At 39.2% G+C, this 21,941-nt stretch overlaps 1 protein-coding gene across 2 annotated transcripts in view; it reads left to right on the top strand.

The window, feature by feature from the left end:
* Nucleotides 1–15,239: 15,239 nt before the first annotated feature.
* Nucleotides 15,240–21,941, top strand: part of LGI2 (leucine rich repeat LGI family member 2) — a 44,623-nt gene continuing 37,921 nt past the window's right edge. For both annotated transcript variants that reach the window (XM_075194746.1, XM_075194745.1), the window contains exons 1-2: nucleotides 15,240–15,699; nucleotides 19,453–19,524. In XM_075194746.1, the coding sequence (XP_075050847.1) occupies nucleotides 15,521–15,699; nucleotides 19,453–19,524 (251 nt within the window). In that variant the 5' untranslated portion in view covers nucleotides 15,240–15,520. The remainder of the gene's footprint in view (nucleotides 15,700–19,452; nucleotides 19,525–21,941) is intronic.

Below are 21,941 nucleotides of genomic sequence, written 5' to 3'. Positions count from 1 at the left end.
ACGCTACACAAGTAAAACCGGAAACATTCTCATGAATTTGCAAGCAGATTGACACCAAACTTAATGTAATTCAGATGTCATAAACATTATTTAGCATTTTCCCAACATTATATTTTATATGAAAAGATTGTAAATTACATTAAATACACTTAAATGTTATGATAAAAATTACGTTGCATACGATTTGCATCACAACTGATTGTAGTGTACAGGAATTACTAATTTAGCTCCTTCATCCAATTAATTATCTTTAACACAACCATCTCCTCCTTGATGTCCAAATGTTTCCTTAAACTGAACATGACCATAAATAGTCTTCCCTCCCTCAAGAGTCTTCTTCCCTCCCACCCTCTCATCACTATTGGTAATACCAACATCTCCTCTCTTACGCACGTTCGATGATTTGGTGTCATCCTTGACTCCTCCATTTCCTCCACCACCCATATCCAGTCCCTCACCCAACCCCTCACCCAATCCTACCACTTTCATCTCCGCAATATAGCTGGTATCCAAACCTTCTTCTCCACTGCCCAACTTCACCGCTCCTTACGTCTCCAACCTCATCTCCAGTCATATTTCCTCTTGCCCTCTACAGTCAGCCAATGACCGCTGTCCCACCACCCATCTGATTACCACATCTCACTCCCACATTCAAGATTTCTCCTGTGCTGCCCCCTTCTATGGACTGATCTCCCTTGTTCTGTCAGGCTATCCCCTAGCCTGCAAATCTTCAAACGATCCCTCAAAACCCTCCTGTTCAGGAAAGCTTACCCTTCATCTGTCTAACCTCCTCGATCCCTCCCTCAGCCCACCTTTTCATGAGGGCACAGGTTCAGCGTGCTTTAATTCACTTCGCACTCCTCCTTCCCTTCTTTTAGTTTGCAGTGCCCTAGAATCCTCTTATGCCTCTTTCTCCAGTGTACCAGTTTTTAGCCGGGTTGATAATTTAATTGTACTTTGTTTTTATTGCCTGTTTGCCTGTTTTGTCCTATGCTCTCTGTATGTCACTGCAGACTTTTGTGGCACCTTATAAATAAGAGAATAAAATAGTAATAAAACACATCACTTTACCATACAGAATGATGTACCACATTTCCCACCTGGCTCCTGTTTGTACTTTCCCTGCAGCTGATAATTAGCTGTTTATTAGACAGGGACACAAGAATACTATACCTCCCACAATGCAGCAGGAAGCAATAGGATCACATGACAGCTCTTGCCCTGATTGGTTCTGAAGTAGACAGATGACTACTGGAGAAGCTTAGCATTAAAGTAACTCAGCTCCTCCACAAGTGTGGGACAAGGCAGAGAGTATGGTCTCGGCCCTAATCTGCACTTATAGATATAACAGTCTTGATCCTGCTCCATTTACTGCTTTCATGCAAAATAGTAACTTTTGTGGTTCGTAATTATCTTTATTGGCAAAACCATGCTGAAAAAAAAAAATGTCAGTGTCACTTATGACCTGTAGGTATCTTTCACGTGAAATGTATTTTTATTTTACAGTGGACAATGGAATGTGTAGACTATGTTAGGATTGAATTCATAATGGTGCAGCACAGTGGTTAGCATTCCTGCCTCTGTATGGAGTTTGCATGTTCTTCCCATGTTTGCATGGGTTTACTCTGGATTCTCCAGTTTCCTCTCACAATCCAAAAACATACTGATTCCATATTCACTGTACAGCACTGTGTAATATGGTGGTTCTATCCCCAAACACACACATACAAATCTGGCATTTGCCCCTTCTTAAGGCCTTTTTAACAGCAAACTGGTCACATATATAGGTATATTTTTATGGTTGCTCTTTGTTCATATAGTGCTGCTAGATAATGAATAGAATAGATACGTTAGTGATTTATCATGACAATACCAAAATAAATCACAAGCCTATACTACGGTTTCTCTTGCATATATCATCCAGTTTTTGGATCCAGCGTTGAAGAAGAAGCCAGGAACTCTCGCATCATTAACCTCTCTGTCCCTGCTGATTGTTTTGCTCACCACATTCAGTATGGATTTCGGGGTAGGGTTAGTTAATCTGTTATTTTGACTAAACTCAAAGCTTCCCACAGACAGTGTGTTCCGGAGTGGAATATGAGACTTTATGCAAATGAATGCATGCCATGACTGCTCTTTTCACAGTATACAAAAGACTGAAATTGCTGTGTATAAATGTGGAAAATGCTGATATTTTGTTTCTTTAAATATCTCGCCTTTGGAGTGTCGAGTTTCATTGGTGCCATTTCCTGGGAGTTTTTTTTTTTGGCTTCTTATCGCTGTTTTTCAGAGAGCTGAATACAAATGAGTCTGTTCTGCGGATAGTCCCAACAATCTGCAGCTAGAATACTGGTGACTGGTTTCCATTCATCTGAGGATGAGTGATTATTGGGAGAAAATTGCAATCCAACTTACACAATGGTACGCAAAGTATAATTAGTGAAGGTGTATTAAATGTTTAATGGCAGCATCCCTGGGTGCTACCTGATTTAAGGCTTCAATGCAGCGCAGAAAACATTTGCAGTTTTCAGTGTTAAGGCCCTTTCAGTCTGCTGCCTCAGTAAGGATCGTAGGAGACAATGGCACAGAAGTCCCACAACTTGAATAAAAAAAAAACCAAAGATATAACAAGTCAGCAGCTGGCTATTTTAGGAAGTGATGACCCATATTCGGCAAGCTCACAGTGCTGAGCGTGAGGGGCAGTATATCCCGCTAAATGAGGCATTGAGTTCAATTTGCAATAAATCATCACGGCTCAACACCTGCCACATATGACTGACAGGTATAATAATACATTTCCAAGCAATTAAAAAAGTTAATTGATATATTTTTTGTAAGGTATTGAAAATGTTATAAATGTTATGTTATTTCAAATTGTCCAATATTGCTGTTTTAGGTCTGTGACTGAAAATGTTAAACATAAATGTGAAAGCAGCAATCCCATGGTAAATCAAGTGTATTTTTTTATGTGAACACTTTTTCAGGTTATAAGAAGAATGTTATTTTGTTATTCCCTTGTTTTTTTCTTCTTCACGGTGCTATTAATAGTTTATTATTCTGGACTACCATGGCAACCACAGTCACATAGCACATGAGGTAGTGAGAAGAGAGGCTTTGGAATACCCCATCTATATCTGTGTGCATTGTGACATATGCCCCATTTGCCATCGCAGGACATGCTGAGAGTTGTGAGCCTGTGTCTGTGTAACACAGATTGACTGTGTCTGGCAGACATTTTTGTTTACCAACCAGAGAGCTTTTGAAAAGAAGATAATGATTTGTAGGATGATAGCTAAGAAAAATTATTATCAGATTCATTGTTAAAATGTACTTAACATCTATGTGGGATTGTTACTTTAAAAACCAAAGAGAACACACAGTGAAGGTAGTCGTTTTCTCTTCTGAACCATTATCAATGAGAATGCATTCTATCAATCACAAGTATTGAAGCGACATCACTGAGACATTGCAAAACTAATATTCATGAGGCATGACTAATATTCATAAGGCATGACTAATATCCATGAGGCACTGTTTCCAACTGAATTTATAGGCTTTCTCTCAAACAATTTACAGGAAGTTTTTCAAGACTCCTTATTTTACGTAATTAGTGCATATAGTGTGTGTCTAGGAATCATCGTGATTTATGGATCCCCCAGTCTTTAAAAGTTGGATGCCCCCCCAGACAGCCCCCCAGTCATTAACAGTTAGGGTCCAGCTCTTCATAGGCAGTAAACAGCAGCCATCTCTAATGTATATTTATCAACATCTGTTCAGAGCTATGGTACTTCTAAAATGGGCATGTATAAATGTCACATGATAAGAAGAGTTATTTCACTTTCAGCCTGATACATTGCAGACTATTAATTAAATTACTTCTAAGAGCTGCAGAATATTGCTCTGAACCAGCTCTCCTTGACCAATAGACATTGAAAGAATTTAACATCTTGGAGTCGAGATCCAAAACTGAATTTAGGTTGACTCATTCATTTCTGACCAGCCGCAGTTCTTTGTTCCTTTTAATTATTACCTTAAGAAACACAATTCGTGCTTGATCCACTTAAATTGAAATACATAATGAAATATGGTATAGAGTTTTAAACAAGGAATAAAGGTGAGACTGATAACAGCAATTTGGGTGTATTTGCTTTGTATCAAGTGCAGATATACTTAACAGCAAAATCTTCAGAAAACCTGCAGAAATTTGACATAAGGCTCACATCAATACTCATTCTAATTCCACTACCTAGCACTCATGTTGTGGCCTCCCACTTGTCCCCATTTCCCTCCATGACTTTCACATCAGGGCCCACTCTCTGTGGATAGAAACCAATGACCAGGGTAGTTCTTTACCAGTAGCAGCTCTCTTTGCCTTAAAGCTTAATTGCCCCCAGGACTAGTACAGGGTAAAAGAGCATCCAAATTCAGAATTGTCCAGAGCCAAGGACAGGGCAGGCAGATAACAGGCAAGACCAGGAATCAGGCAGAGTCACTACACAAGGGAACCATGGATACCCCACCACCAATTGAGAAGGGTTCCTTAGGACCCAAACCACTTTGTTTGCTAGGATTTTCATAATTTAATAATAAGACAACTAACATGATTATTCTGAGCAGGTATCCGGAACATATGACTTCCAGTGGACCAAATATTGAATTTTCAGGACTTCACATTCTAGATGTCCTTATGCAAGATTGGGTGGTGGTCTTTAGCTTAAGGTGAATATTTTTGGCTGGTTCTAAAAAATACACATGGAAGACCTTTGGAATTCTCATAATTAATAAACAAATTATCTAATTTTGCGCGGATGCAATCTGTGACAGTTATGAATTATTTTGTGACAATCAGGGCCGCAGAGAGGGGGGGGGCGGGTACTATTTACCTGGGCCCGGCAATGCCAGGGGGCGCGGCCCGGGCTCTCACTGCTGAATTTTTTGTAAAAATTCTATTGCAATTTTTTTTTCTTTTGACATTTTTTTTGCCCCCGAAATGGAGGAGGGGGGGGGGGGAGAGGCACAGAGTGATAAAGAAGGGGGAGAGAGAGACTCAGAGTGATAAAGAAGAGGGGGAGAGAGGGGCACAGTGTGATAAAGAAGGGGGGGGAGAGGAACAGTGTGATAAAGAGAGGGGGGAGAGAGGCACAGAGTGATATAGAAGGGGGAAAGCAGCATGGAGGGCGCAGTGTGATCGTAAGGGGACACAGTGTAGTTGTGATGAAGGGGCACAGTAATGTGTGTGTAATGACACAAGGGGCTTGTGGCAATGTAGTGTGTGTGAGGTAGGTGGTGGCTAATTAATGGGTGCTATTTTGTTTGTGTGATGGTGAGGCAATATAATAGTGGGGATTATCAATTTAAGATGGGGTGGTTTGAGGGCTATTGAATGTGGGGGTGAGTTTGGGGAGAATGAGGTCTATTTATTAAATGTGACTATGAATTATTTAATGGCAGCGATGGTTGCGGGAAATAGGTATATTTCTGAAATGTAAATATTATTAATTCATTGCTGGGGCTGTTTGCAGAGAGGGAAATAGGTTTATTTATTAAATGGGAATACTATTATTTTAATGTTGGGGCTGGAGGAAGGTCTAATTATTACTCGTGGGTGCTATTGATTTAACATCGGGGCTGGTTGTAATTTTCTAAATGTACCCATTTTTTTCCCAAATAGGGCCCCCAACATTCCAGGATCCAGAGAAGCCGCAACTAAATAAAGCAGCAGCCACAGGTGGTGAAAGTGAGAAGAACAGGTAGGAGAGTGTGTGAAATGTGGGACAATCCCAGTTTGTGGTGAGTGTTCTGCCCAATGTAAGGGGCAGGCCAAGACTGTGAACTCTTTATGTACACACTGCATTCTTTATATACTACACTATGGTGCTAGATGTCCTGAAGGTCAGGAATGCTGGGACACATGTCACGTTCCGGCAAGCGGGCACTGCACCCTTGTGTCAATGGTGTACACAACAATGCAGGTATTTTTTGTGTAGGAGGGTGGCCTAGCACTTTTCAGCTGCTAGGCATGCCCCAATGATGTATAGCCACGCCCCAATAGTATGACCACACCCATATAAATTTTTGTGCCACCACGGAGATTTTTTTTTAGCATGCTCAACTATAAGGGGGGCCCCATGAAATTGTTGTACCGGGGCCCTGAATTCCTTTTGTCAGCCCTGGTGACAATGCTAGGTATATAATAAAATCTAAAGAAAGAATACTCCAGGGCTTGTTTGGAATAGGTAAAGGAAGCAGTTGACCTAAATTGGGCTACCTTAAAGACTTTGATTTGACACAAATGGTAAGAGAAGTAACAAAGGTCTTCACACCTATTTGAAAAGTAAGCCACCAAACTGAAACCCAACAAGAAAAAAATATACCAACAGACTGGATTCAAGACCAAAAATCAGATAATATGATTATTCAATACATAATAAAACATAATTTATAAATCTCATTGTGGCGACAAACAATTTCTCTTAACACATGATTATAGCACATACAATGAAACACATGAAAATAATGAAATGTGCCATTAAATGAAAATCACAAAATAAAAAAAAGACAAAATTATTTATAAACACAAATAATTAATATAATCATCAAAACAACTCCAACCAACCTTTTTATTCATTGCGCAGAGTCTAGTTGTAAAAAAATTATAATGTTAAGCACGTCTTTATAGAAAACCACCCAAACTAATAATAACCTTAGCTATTAAGACATACAAAAGTGCTGATACATCAAATACTCAAACCATAACTAATGACTGTCCATAAATACATGAACAAGCTCGCCTGAATCTATACACACAAGCAATTAGATGATCAACCTAAATATGTACACCACATAAAGTCTTAATGCCAATGAATATAAATAGTACCAAGCTATTGATTTTCGGCTCCGAAGAGGTTCTGGTACAAATAGTAATATATATTTTTTTATTGTTTATTGAAGGCATCAAATTAAGGAAACAATGATTGGTTCATTGGTTTTTGTTTATAAAACTCATAAAGATTATCTGTTAATTGTAATAGAGTATTTATTTTATATTTAAATTAAAACGGGGGTTTGGAGGGGCGGCCTGTGGGCACCTCTTGGACAGGACCATCGTTTTAGAGGGACAAAAAAGGATGCAAAGCCTCAGCAAGGCAAGTGAAGTGATAGCCTTCTACAACTGATGAGATGGAAGACTGCTGAACTGTGTATGTGTTGCCCAAGTTTTGTAGAAGTTTAGGGAGGAGATTCTCATTGTGCTAGTCATAATCTCCAGTCCATATGTGTTCTACATTTCGTTTTCTCAAGGCTAGAAGAGTTGGAAGATTCTGTTTGTCCCATGATGTAGCAATCAAACATGATGCAGCGCTGCAAACATGTCTGATACATTTATTTAGGTATTTGGGGACATCTGGGGTAGGAAGGGATCAAAGTATCTTCTTAGGGTCAAGAGGGATGTTAGTATATGTGACTTCCAACCAGGATTTGCATGATAGGGAAGACCAGCGTACATGAAAGTAGGAACCAGGAGCCTGGCAGCCTCACCAACACAGAGGAGAAAAGCTCGGGTATGTTTAATTTACTCTAGTTGGTACCAGGTATCGGTGGAAGAACAGTTTATAGGCGTTCTCTTTAATAAAATAGTAATTCTTAATACAGAACAATCCCTAAACTGCCTGAATTTGTGTTACATATTAAGCCCCTCAAAGTATCTAACGTAATGAACTCCTTGGTCCCAGTAATTTGACTACAAAGTTCACAACTGAATAGATAAGGAATTATTTTATTTTTTTACTGCTAGTGTATTGAGACCCCTTAGTCTTTAATTGCTATCTTTTTTTACTTACAATGAAGGACCTTCTTCCAACTGTATGGGTGTAAAGTCCAATTAACTCATGTCTACATTTTCATTTATATATTCTTTCATCGCCAGAGATTCTGTATTTGAAAGAACATAACCTTTCCTATTAAGGAGCATACATCTGTGAGGCAGATCCATATAAGCCAAGAGGAAGCAGAATTTTGGCAGATTTTTTTAAAGACACTTCAGCAAAATCATGGTACAGAAGAGGTACATGTTCAATAATAGCTGTAGCCAAGTGTACAGGAAGACAATTCTGATAACAGTCCAACAAGCAATTTCTTGATCTTTGCATTATTCTGCTTTAACAAGGAAATTCTAGAATCACAGGAAATTCTGAAGAGTTTCTCAAATAAATATATACAGTTTCAAAACAAAGGTAATTAATTTTTCCAGAGGAAACAATATAAATGATCCCTTCCAAGAGCGGCTGAACAATTACTGCTAGTATGCTGAAAGAAGAAGGCAGCAGAGTAATATGAAAACCCAATGTCCTAACTAACAAAATATATGGAACAATACTAGTAGCCTCTGACTCAATGAGAGCTAAGACCTCTGGAAATTCCTAACATAGCATTCCATTTGCATCTTCTCATTACAAATTTAAGGAGAACATACCTGATAGCCGGAAGTATTCCACCTTCTTTTTATGGGCATAAGTATGGACAATGTGTCTTTTCTCTCCACAGAAGCAATTGATTTGTCTATGATTCATTCTCTGGAGATAACTTTAAAAAGTTTACTTGCAAAGGTTCCTCCAAGCCTGCAGAAGATGATGAGCTGGCTATAAATGGTAGCAGAGGAGCAGAAGAACCTCACTCTTGACAACTCTCCTGAGGCAACAAACAGTTTTAGTAGCCAGAGCAATAAAATCTTCTAATGCCTCAGGAACAAAGAAATGACCAAGGGGTATATTTACTAAACTGTGGGTTTAAAAAAGTGGAGATGTTGCCTATAGCAACCAATCAGATTCTAGTTATCATTTATTTAGTACATTCTACAAAATGACAGCTAGAGTCTGATTGGTTGCTATAGACAACATCTCCGCTCTTTCAAACCCACAGTTTAGTAAATATACCCCCAAGTGTCCTTAATTGACTCTGACAAGCCATAGCAAAATTGAGATTTTAAAGCAACATCATTTCATACAGTGATGTCTGATCCACAACCTTGTTTTACACCTCACAGAGCATTCTTAGCAGAAGCATGGTGATACAAATCAAAGTAAAGTACCCAACTGGACAGCCTCCCTCTATCACCAATGATAGTGCAGTTTGTTCCTGAACCCATCAATAGCAGCACAGAGCAACTGAGCACCAGTTTTAATGAACAGTCACTCTGTGATTCTAATTACACTGCTGGGTTTTAATGCACCAACCACAGCTGCATTTTATCCAGGATCCGAGCAGCCACAATTGATAAATACATTAAAAAAACTTTTATCTATGGTCAGGTGCTCCTCTACCTCCTCTGCCAGCATCCGCCCTACAACACCAACCGTAGCAAAATATCAATACATGTTACTTGATCTTTGCTATGACAGAAAGAAAATGAAAAGGGTCAGTTATAATGTATAGCATTGCCCTATATGGAAAAATAAAAATAATGCAATTTGGCCAGGAGGTCACCCAGGGTATTGTTAATGATTTTATATATAATATATATATATATATATATATATATATATATATACAGGGGTATAGCTGCTAGTAGTATATTTATTGATCTGTTATTCCCTCTTATTTCTAGTTTGTAGAAACATATTCCCAAATGTTCTTGTTTTTGGAAGGGAATAAAAATGCATGTAATCCAACCTGACTCGTATGTGAAATAATTCCTGACATCTCAAAATCCAAAATCCAGAATGCAAAGTCCTACATAGCATTAGTGTTGGAGCCCTGTGCCTCTTTTTTAGTGTTCATTCTTTTCACTTAACATTATTTATTGCACTTGTTATTTTTATGCACAGTGCAGCTCTTACGCCAGCATATTAAATTAACTTCTTTCTGTTTGGTGATGGTGCTTAGGTCATTTTTCTCCGTTTGCAAGTGTTTCACAGAGCAAAAATAAGAAAATTGATACAGCCTAGAATGTTATTTACTCTATAATAAAAAAAAGCAATCAGTGGAGTCAAAGCCATTGCTTCAAAGAAAGTTGTTAGATTACAGTTTGTAAGACATTTATCAAAAACTAGTTGTTTTAAATGGTATTGTAACAAACCGGGTTTGGTATGTTACAGATCTATTTTTATGAGGGATGTTTCTTAGTACACTCCTGCTGAAAAATAGGTTTTATCTTTCTCTTGCGTTTTATTTACTACCTGCTGTTAAATACTAGGCTTTCAGTGGCAGACACTACACTGCTGGGCTGTCTGCGTGATCATAAGGTTGTCTTACCACTGAGGTAAATATATCTCTGTCTAACACTATCTAACACTATGATACCCAAAATGTGGTTGTGATTTCCAGGATCAATGGAAGGAAAAGTGTTAAAAGTGATATCTGCTTTGAACATACTTATTGAAAACAAATTTTTTCGTAGTAATGTAATAAAATTTGCAATTAGCACTAAATAAAAATGTATTTGCGCTCTGTTTGCCTCCACTTTCTTCTCAGTTGCCATTCACCATAGATCACTAAGCTCCCGATCGCATGATGTGTTGTCCCTGCGCAGTGTTGGCATATCCTGTAGGCAGATGACTGAACTGTTAGGCTGCAGAGAAACAAGCAGGGTAGCTTCAAACCTAGTTTGCTTGTGCTCAGCCAATCGTGCTTAGGAGTAAACAATGGAAAAATAGTAGGTAAGGAAAGATCCCTGGCTGTTTCTTATGAAAGATATAAAGGAATGTTCTAAAGTAGTGGACATTGAAACAAAACAGATTTTATACCACTCTCACCTCCTTCAAGACCAGAGGGTGTTCACACCTGCACAACCATGCATCATAGGTTTCTTTTGGCGATAAGCAAGCGGTGAAAGGATTATGAGCACCATACAGTGTGCTGTCCCAGCATGATTTATTTAATAAATAGACCTGAAAAGGCATCCCTTATCTCTGCAAAAAGTGGTGATAAAGAATGATCACTAATAGGGCAAAAATGTGATTATTGATAAATAGCTCCCATAGGGGTCTATTTATGACCCTTCGTTTTTTTCACTTGATACTTTTCAATCCTTATCTCCTTGATAAGGATTGAAAAGTAACGGCTATGTATTAAAAAAACTTCTCAGGGACAGCAGTGCCGATAGACTGTTGTCCCTGAGAAGTGACTCACCTGATCATCGCAGTCTTTTCTCAAGTTTAAAGGCTGCGGTGATCTTCTCTTTTTTTCTTTCCTTTTTTGTTAGTGCCCATGCACCGACTGAAAAGTTGGTGCATGCGCACTAGCCTCCTGGACGGCAAACTGTAGGATGAGGGACAGGGAGGGATCACATGATCCCTCCACACATGCGCTGTCCAGCTCTGCTCTTCAGAACAGAGCTGGACAGCGCGAAAGTTTTCAGATATGTTAATGTACGCCAGCTCCAGATGGCGCCAGTTTCAGATGGCGTACATTGACATGTAGAAAAAGAGAAATTTTTCTCTAGTTAGACTTTAATACATAGCGGTTCTGAGCACTTCCCATAGACTGTTATGGGGAGTGCTCAGAAAAACGATAGCAAATGCAAAGCAGCAGATATCTGAGATATCTGCTGCGATGCTTCAATAATACATAGCAATTTCACGGTAAGCACCCGATTTTGGGTGTTTAACACAGGAAAAATCCTTTATAAATAGACCCCATAGTGCTTAATTGTGGCAGCACTTTGAAATTTATAGCTTTTTATTTTATTTTATGGCCTATAAGTAGGAGAAAAAGAAAAAAATCACAAAAAATACACTTTCCATAACTCTTACCATAGTTATCTTTACAGACTTAGAAAAAATTATCCTGAAATGTCATCTAAATCTCCCGAGTATAGGAATTCTAAATTCTAAATAAATAATTATAGGGGCAGACACTGACGTATTTTTTTTTCCGTCTCAGCACTGAGAAAACATTGATATGTCTGCAAAAATATAACAGATGTTAAAAATGTTCACCATTTGTTGCTGATGAAAAGATGGGGGGTCGGCAGGGGCAGGGGGGGCAGGGAGCATCTTTGGTAGGCACACAAGGCACCTGTAATTAATCGGTCCTCATGTACAGTGTACTGCTTGAATTAAGAAAAACATATTTAAAATAGGCACCACCCCAAATCCTCATCCAGCCACAGGGCTACACAACCTGAGCTTGTTTCCAATATAACAGAGAGACCAGAAGCATATAGTGATAACCAGCTTCAGATTGGTGTCTGTATGGGGAGAGGCTGCAAAAAAATAGCATACTTTCCCTTCAAGACGCTGGCAGGCTGAGAATCACAGAGAGTCTTCCCAACACCCCAAGGGCTATGGGGGATGGTTTATTAACAAGCCTTCATTTACATTAATAATTATTAACCAGCCTCCCCAGTGATCCCAGTATAATGGACAGTGGTCTGTAATAACTCTGCCAATTATGCTAAAAGAGCAAATATATATATATATATATATATATATATATATATAAAAGCCTAGTGGCGTGTGTCTGTGTGTGAAAAAAAACAACAAGCTGCAGCGCCACCTGCTGGGCGAAGTTATACACTGACCTACTAAATTCTTAGTGTGTTGTTATGAACTTACCTGATCCCCGTTCCGCTGCGCTGCCAGCGTGGTCTAGCAGCTGTATCCATTCTGTGCAGCACTTCTCCTGATGGCGTCCCCGCACTTCCGGGTTCTTCCTGCAGCTAGTCATGTGACTTCTGGGCGGGGAATTCAAATACTATATCTTCTCTGCTCTGACACACTGCCTGTGTCAGAGCAATGTGTTTCCTGTTCCTGGCTAACAGTTCCTGTGTTCCTGACTCCTGAGAACCTGCTCCCTGTGTACTCCTTTATTCCTCCTACTCCTGTGTACCAACCTGGCTGTGACCTGACTATTCTTTGGCTTATTCCTGGCACCACGTATTGGACTGTCTTCCCTGTGTACCGACCCAGCTGTGTTATCAACTACTCTCTGGATTTCCCTCTGGCACCGTATACCTGATATCTCCTGTGTACCGACCCGGCTGTGTTATCAACTACTCTCTGGATTTCCCTCTGGCACCGTATACCTGATATCTCCTGTGTACCCACCCGGCTGTGTTCCTGGACCCATCTCCTGCTACGCACTCATTAACTCCGTGCATGTACCGCTTACTGCTCCAGACCTCCAAACCCTGGAATTCACGGTTAGTGTCTGTACTTACATCACTTTGTCATATTGCCTGTCTGACTATCCATCACTTAGAACCTTCTCCCTTACGTCAGTAGGCTAACCTGGGGGCCGCGACCTGCGGTTCTTCTGCAGCAAAGACCACACTACCTTGCGGTGGTTCTTGGTGAAGACCGGAAGGCCGTTAGACTCCGCGCCCTAGGTAAGCCTGTGCAAATACTGACTAAGGCATTTGAATCGTAACATGTGTGTGGAAAAAAAAACTCAGAAAGGGCTGAAATTTGCTGCAGCGCCACCTGCTGGGCGGAGTTATACACTGAAATTTGGTATACTAAGATGTTTTTAATTTGTTAATTTAATTTGTTAATTGTTAAAAGTGTTTATAAAGATTTAAAAAAAAAATATATATATATTTCTTGAAGGAGAAGTGACAGTTGGGAGTGGTTGGTGGTTGCCGGGAGTGACAGTGGGGAGTGGTTGGTGGTTGCCGGGAGTGACAGAGCGAGAGGAGTGTGATACTCAGGACCGCTGAGAGAGATCCCTGTGTCTGGATAGACATCTGGATAGATGTGGCGATAAAGATGAAGGATGAGGTGATGGAGAAAAATGATGAGGTGGTGACATGTGGACAAAACCACGTTAAAAAAGGGCGCTTGCGTCAGGAAGTAACGCTCTTCCCCTGAGGAGGCCTGGGCTATGGCCCAAATGCATGACAAGAACCTTTTTAACACTTTAAGTAGCCTGATTTGACTAGAATGCATGAGTATCATGCACGGGTTAACTTGTATATATATATATATTATATGCTTAATTTTTAAATAAAGCTGTAGCTGCACTGTGGAGGTGTCAATTTGCACTTTGTAAATTACCTGTACTATGTCCATGTCACACAAGAGTTGATTCAGAACACTGTCACCCTATAGGTGTGCTACATGTGATACAGTACATTTAGAGGCGGAACTAGCGAGCTGTGGGCCCCGGTTCAGGGAGGAGGGAACCAGGGCCCCCGACCCTCTGCAGCGATCCCCTTTATCTCCAGCACCGCACCTGCTGCACCAATGGTTGTTCCGCCACCGATTCCATTGTCACCCAGACAATTCAGTAGATGAGGGAAACTTTATTACATTATTAGATATCAGCAGCCCATAACTGCGCTATGCTAATCTAGTATGACCTGCCTCAAATACTTAGTAGCAGTTAGTTGTATGATAGGTGTTAAGGAATGAAGCTGTTACAGGAACATAAAAGTGCTGCAGCATTAAGGCCCCTTTTGACAAAAAAAACCCAAGAATGGTGGAGGGCATTTTGCAGGGTCATCATCCTTTTGCTTTCACGGGTGACATCAGCCAGACCCTCTGGGGCTCATGTAGAGTTGTATGTAAGTCTGGTTTTGCATAACATACACATTGCCGTACGGCACATGCACATTGTAGTTGTTTCTTTTTTTGGCTGCTATATCATGTGAATTCATGGCCATTCATTACTGAATTAATTTGATGGAAGGTATTGTCATTTTTTTCTTTTATGTAAACTGTTGTTTAGCTCTTTCTATTATTGTCATTAATATCCTTTAGTGGTATTAAAGAATGTGTTATCCTATTACAAAAAAAACTATTTATACATCAACATAGATTATCTTGGATGATCCATGTGTAATTAATTAGTAAAGACTCATACAAGCATTTCTCTGTATATAGACAAGGCTTATTTTGGAGCAAGGCCCAAGAGTGACCACATCCAGCTCTTAATCTCTCATTTATACTGTGTGTTTCACATGATCCTTTACATTCTAACATATAAGTAGCTACTGTACAAGTAGCTGACAGTCAATGTTTTTTTTTCAGCCACCAGTGTTGTTTGCATATCCAGTGACAAACATGCCCCAGCCTCTGCTGTTACCTCTCACACTGCTGCGCAAACCTACATCTCATAGACTTGTCTACCAAAACTAAAATAACACGTGCAATGTGATACACTTGTAAAGGTGAGATTTCCCTCCAGCAGTCCCCAAGTAGCTGTAGGTCACTGTCTGTGTGACAGATCACCCACAACAACTCTGCACTTGTTCAAAACAGACATCTCTTCGGATCCCTTGCAAGGTCATCCCCTGATTTGATCTCCTCATGTTCAAGGAGGAACAAGCGCAATGAAATGGAGTAGGAACCTTTGCTACTTGGGGATTATTTTTAAACCCAACCGAATGGAGTGTTTAATAAATTATTCATTGGAGGGAAGAAAAAAAAAAAAAAACAGGCTGCAGCTGAAGTGCTGATGTCAGGAAGCAAATGCAGTGTAGTATGCTGCGGTCAGAATAAGGAATGCCTGCCAGGCAGCTTCTTCCTAAGCCTCTGTCCTCACTGTTTCACAGTGCACACACATACACTCTGGGGGGGTCAGGATGATGGCGCTTATTAAGGAACCCCTGCGATTTCTTATTTTGCTGGGATGCATGCAGCACGCTCTTCAAGTTAAGAAAACTGTGAGATGTCCGTCCACATGCAGCTGCACCAAGGAATCAGTCATTTGTGTCGGCTCTTCCTGGATCCCAAGGACCATTCCCGGCGACATCAGCTCCTTGTAAGTGGAACGTCGGCTGCAGAAGTTGTATGAATGGGGAATGTTGTATCCTGACCAACTACAGGAGCTTACATTAAACTAGAGTCCCACAGCATGTTCCTAAGTGTCAGGTTTAAAGTCTTACGTCTTCATCTGTGTAGTATCAGGATAGAAATCAGTGCATTGATTAAGTAAAAGGTGCAGTAACTGATAGAACATGTGCATGCAATTTGCTGATAGACACATGTTTATAAAAGACACACACTTGGGTGAGTGAGGGACGCCTAATATATTCAGAGCGCGGGCTTCCATGCAGGTGTGGCTTGTCTGGACCATTGATGTTGATGATCTGGATTGAATTTCAGTTAATTGCTCATTTTGCCTCATACACCAAATGAATGCAGATATTGTGATGTACTTTTACCCACTATTGTCCTTTCCTAACAATATTCACACTTTAATTGATTGCAATTAGTCAGTTTAGCCTTTTCCTCATTATTATATGTCAGATGCTGAATTCCACATGACAGACAACAAGATTACATTGGTCTGTAAGATGTAAGAGACTTTTTTTTTTAATTTTAACTTTAAAAAAAAGTTATAATTTTGATTGTTTTGTTTACAATACTTCTCCGCCCCTTTAAGATACTCAGATGTTCTTACCTCCACTAAAGTTCATCTCGGCACCTAAAATTTACCCTTTAAACCACCATAGTCCTTCCTAACTAGTGCCATCTTGCAGCCTTCTTACAATATGGGTTGCATGGTGAGATACCATCCTGTATTGCCTACCACATGCCTTTACCAAACCACCATCAACATTTTGTATACAATATTGGCATTTAATAATTATTACATGTACAAACAAAGTAGACGTCACTGATGAAAACCAAACACACTTTGTCCTATACCCCTTTTATCTCTGGGAGAGACCAGAACATATTTGTGCAACTGCATGTAAATGATTTGATACGGCTCCTTAGTGGGTTCATACACTATGTTACGCTCACTCCCAGGCGGTTTAGGTCACAGAGTTACTGTCTTATTAGTGCTTGTGAGGCGGGAGGCTGTGACGTTGGGAGAGAGGATCGAGTTTTACTCGGAAGTTCAGTAAAGTTACTTAAATACAGTGCAAACTAATATGTTATGTTATCTCCCGGAAATAGAGAGAAAGGACCAATAGCAGGACTGTGTTATTTTCTACATGTGTAGTGATAGGGTACTATACACAAAGGTGACACCTTCTCTTTAAGAATTATTGCTGTGTTCTCTGTCCTTATATACTTATATGTTTAACTAACCTACAAATTTAAAATATATATTATCATACCAATTTCATACACTGATGTTAATATAAGTACATTATAGCTATTATTTACAATTTTTTTTATTACGCTGAATATTTCACATGATCTGCAATTACTTTTCTTTGTAGCACTTAGCTGTCTGAACACATCAGGGCTTATTTAATAAAATAGTGTAATCAGAACACGTCTTATCGCTCATAGCAACTAGAATAATCAGATGCTAGCACTCATTAGGCTGACTAAACTAGACTGTGAAAGGCTGATATTTGGTAACTTGCCACAGGTTACAACAACACAACATTGCTCTATGATATGTTATTAAATAGGCTTAATATATATGTTTTCACTTTCTCATTTGTATTTACAAATGCAGACTTGTAGCAGTACAAGTAAGATATGGTGTTTCTTGGATTTCAGAACAAGTTAGATATGGTTTTCTTTGTATTTATATTTGTAATTGCATATTTACTAGTGAACTGCTGCCTAAACTCATATCCGCATGGGGATAACCAGATGGCATTCTCCATTGGTGCACTGCTTTAACCCTGTCAGCCATGTGTTGCTGGCACATACAACATGGCCCAAAAATTATAATGTGATCGCCCTTCCCGCTGGGTGGTCATGCTCACATTGGACTAAGCAGCAACAAGAAGGGTCAGTCTTTTTGTGTTATCCACGACAGGCATGCTGGGATTGAATTTACTTAACGTATTTACGCCTCCATGGTGCTGTTTAATGGAAGCCTTGATCCCATTGGCTGGGTTAGGTACAGGAAGCATACCGAATGGTTCATGGCTCCCTGGTCCTAACACACAATACTTCCATACTTGTAATAAGAAACTCCCTCTTGCTTCCTCATGTGACGTCATGGGGCTTTCCATGGGAGGCAGAAAGACCATATTAAATAAACCACTTGTCCTATGTGAAGCAATAGCCAACCGTATCCATGCAAGATGGATCTAAATTGTAATAGCTGCACTAATTATAATTAGATTCAATGTGCATTGGATTTATTAGTTCTGAAAATAAAGAAGATCTATTAGAGTTCCGTGTCTTCCCTGGTGCAAAGAAATAGGGAGGAAAAAAGTGATAAATAAAGGAAATAACGAACTGAAATTGGTGTTTCTAAGCTCAAATGTGATATATATTTAGGGGTTATTTTTCAGGGTTGTAGCTAAAAACTACTATGGGAAGAATTCAAGAAAAGTGTATATTCTTGCAGTTTTGTCGATTTTCCCCTCCTTTTAACTAAAAAAAATATTTAATTGGATATTTAAAACAATATGGTACCAAATTAAAGGTTTATCACTTCTGACAAAAGATAGAACAAAAAAACTATCTAAAAATAAATATAAAATGTGCTTATTTTGATTTAGGAATAAAACAGTTATTTTGAGGGGAGCCGATACAGCAAAAAAAAAAAAAAAATCACAAAACTTGTTCTGGCGATTAAAGTGCAAACTGCCAAAATACAGGGTCTATTTATTAATAATAGGTGATATGGAAGATTTTCTATTGCTGCGATAAATCTTCTTTTGCCCAATTTAAAAATAATGCTCAGCTCCCCGGCGGTACTGTCTTGCAGCGGTAAGAGGGCTCCTACCGCTTTACCAACCAGTGCAGGGTCCCACTCGGCTAAATCAAACACAACATTCTTCACATTATCACATAATACCACAACTTGCTTCTCCTAAAATAATGGTGGCTGATGGGCCAAATGATAAATTATTGTCTTTTTTGGTTGTGTTAGACGCAGCCTGACACCTTAGAGATGCTTGAATAAATACAGTGCCATCTTTTGTGGCTTGATCAATTAGCTTTATCAACATATTGAACTGATATATGGTATTTTCACATTTCTGTTATTTGGATAGGGGGTGGTCCTTATGTACAATAAAACTTTTGGGTGGACATATACTTTAAGGAAATTCTCACTATCATATACTGTACATAATTATAATACATTTAGGTGCTTTTATCACAAAATAGATTTTCGAGTAAAAGAAGATTCTGACTCAAATTTGGCATATCCTCAATTTTGCAGTGCTACAACATACTGTATAATGTATATCACTAAACTGATTCAGTAAATAAGGAGCTTTCATTATGTAACAAACTACTGATGATGTATTGACGTAAGTTACCTTTTGTAACACAAAACTAGATTGTAATGCTTTTGTGTCAAAGTAAATTTTGTAGTATTGTAACATATTTTGTTGTCACAATCTAATTTTTGTCTGTCTTGTAAGGTTTTTGTATTAGTCAACATCTCCAAAGAGATATCTCAAAACATTTTGGCTAAAGTTTTTTTATGGTAAATTATAAGTGAACAATACACAGTAAAACGCTATGTGAATGATACATTTTGAAGTCTGTTAAATTGCATATAAGTTTGGTAAGACCATGGTACCATGTAATGCACCGCAGTAGATGACTATCTGACTTTTGTCTCTGTATCCTCTTGTAGGAGTCTGGTCAATGGGACATTTTCTGAGATCAAGGACAGAATGTTTTCTCATCTGCCCTCCCTGCAGCTGCTGTGAGTACTGCTATCTATAACAATACACCGACTGTAGCTCCATTCATAGCTGTTAGCACAGAGCATCATTGCCATTCCGAACACATCACTGCAAATAATGTTTCAGAGGGCATGTTAGCTGCTCTCTGATGTTGTTCTTTTTCAGTAACAAACATAGCTACAGTAGTATTAGTACAGCAATTGGATCTCACATCAATATTTGATTCTGGTCTGCCTTTTATATTAAATAATCCATAATCTAGCACAGGAAAATATCAAACTATTTCTGGACTGTTTTAAAGTGGAGTTACGATCCCAGTACAAACCACGGGAGTGTCTTTAAACCAGCACATAATTAAACCTGTGTTATTTTTACTGTAATGCTATATTGGCAGAACCTTCAACTTTTTAAACTACAATCTGTCCCCTCACTTACCTTACTGCATGCTGTAATCATAAAGCAGAGGCTGCTAACCAAGTAATAGGATGAGAAAGCCAAGAGGTTAATCACTAAAGTAAACATTTTTGGAATAAATACATGTTTAGGTAGCGTTTGATGCATTATTAAACATGCATAATAATAATAATAAAAACAATAAATAATAATAATACATGTTAATGACGATGCTGGCAGCAAAGACCACCTCCATTTGCAGCATCACAAGAGTATCTCACTTTATGGCAAACGCATACAGTAAATGGGCCTATTAAATCAGTTATACCGATACCGTAACCACATTTTTTAGCAACTTCCCACCAGAGATTCCCCATTGGAAGTGTGGCTGATGACATTACAGATGTAGTGGTCATCTTTAAACCAGATTTACAGACATGCTAAAAATGATGTGATTGTTGGAAATCAATTTGCTTATGGGCCACAATGTGTCAATGTCAAGCAGATATATCACTGTGTGCATGGCCAGCATACCTGACACTATATTAGGTAAATAATGTTAATTATATAAAAAAAAACACAGTTCTGCACTAACAAAGTGGATCTGTAGCCTCTTGTTCCGAAGTGTCAACTTCACATACATACATAAAAATGCCTTAATGGGTAAATGACAGTTAAAAAAAATCATATATGCTTCAGATTTCAATGAAATATTTTGATTTTCCACATTTTTTGCAGTTCCCTTCCCTTCACCCATTACCATTAACATTTTGGGGAAAGATGTTGGCGGTACCTATAGCTCCTGCTGCTAGTTAAACACAAGGCTTGTAGAATGCGACATATACATATTGGACATGAAACCTATTATCAGGGCACTAATGCTGTTATATGTAATAGTTGTCAGCGGCGTTGGTGGTGGATGGTAAACCACAAGAAGCTTTTAGACTTAAAACAATTTGCTGGTTTTATTTCAGAACCTGTTGTAACAGATGATATATACATATATACAGTTGCTCAAAGTTGATACTGACTGCAATAGACAGGCAGTATGACAAGTTTACGCAGTTAATGTACTTAACACTATTATAGTACATTCAAATATGCAGATGGTAGTAAGCTTATATTGTGGGCAATGTCAGAGAACAGGTTGCTCATATATATTCTGTGCCTCCGCTCACATATATATATATATATATATATATATATATATATACACAAAAGGGGGCAGCATTAGTTATTACATCTTTACAGTTCAACTGTCACTGGAAGAAACCCTTGAGAGCCCAACTTCCTGTCTTTGCATGCTCAGTAAAGCAATGCAGAGAGCTGGAGGCTGCCCTACTTCCTGTCTTCACTATATCACAGGGGGCACCATTACCAAGATAGGAGATGGAAAGTTGCGCTTCATATTAACAGTACAAACAAGCAGTACAAAAAGAACACTAATTCGTACGATACACAAATATCCTCACATTCAGATTATGTTTGATGCGCATTAAAGAGAGCTTCTGAAAGCATCCCCACAGTGTTCATTGTGATGAAACGCATTGCTGTAGTGAGCATCAAAATTTGGTAACACAAAGGGAGGGAAAAGTTTGTCAGAATATGTGTGGGCAGGTACATTTGACTAAGATAACCTATTGCACTTTGTATGTCCTTTCACAATGTGCATTAAGTGTTTAAAAACAACAATACACCCTTGTGTACAAGTCCTATGACCTACAAAAAGTTTGAATGTGGTGATGACCAAGTAACGAACAAGAGTGGAGAGAAGTATACATAGCACTCTTTCCCCCTGCCTATGTCTGTCAGGCGCCGTCCCGCTGCTTCCCCAGGACGGCTGCCTGCCTTCTCTCGGCGACGTTCCGGCAAGCCCGCGCGGGCCTCTGCGCATGCGTGTCCCATTGCCTAGCAATGGGGCGCTTTCTAAGCCTCCCTCCTTCCTTTTGGCTACCCAGGGTTTATAAGGCAGCTTCTGTCATCCCTCTGTGCCAGAGTATCAGGTCTTCCTCCTCTTCCAGCGTTCCTGTGACCAAATAGCTAG

This window comes from Mixophyes fleayi, chromosome 1 (assembly GCF_038048845.1).
Source record: "Mixophyes fleayi isolate aMixFle1 chromosome 1, aMixFle1.hap1, whole genome shotgun sequence".
Classification (NCBI taxonomy): domain Eukaryota; kingdom Metazoa; phylum Chordata; class Amphibia; order Anura; family Limnodynastidae; genus Mixophyes; species Mixophyes fleayi.
The sequence above is the reverse complement of the archived record's forward strand: the minus strand, read 5'-3'. Positions and strand labels throughout refer to the sequence as shown.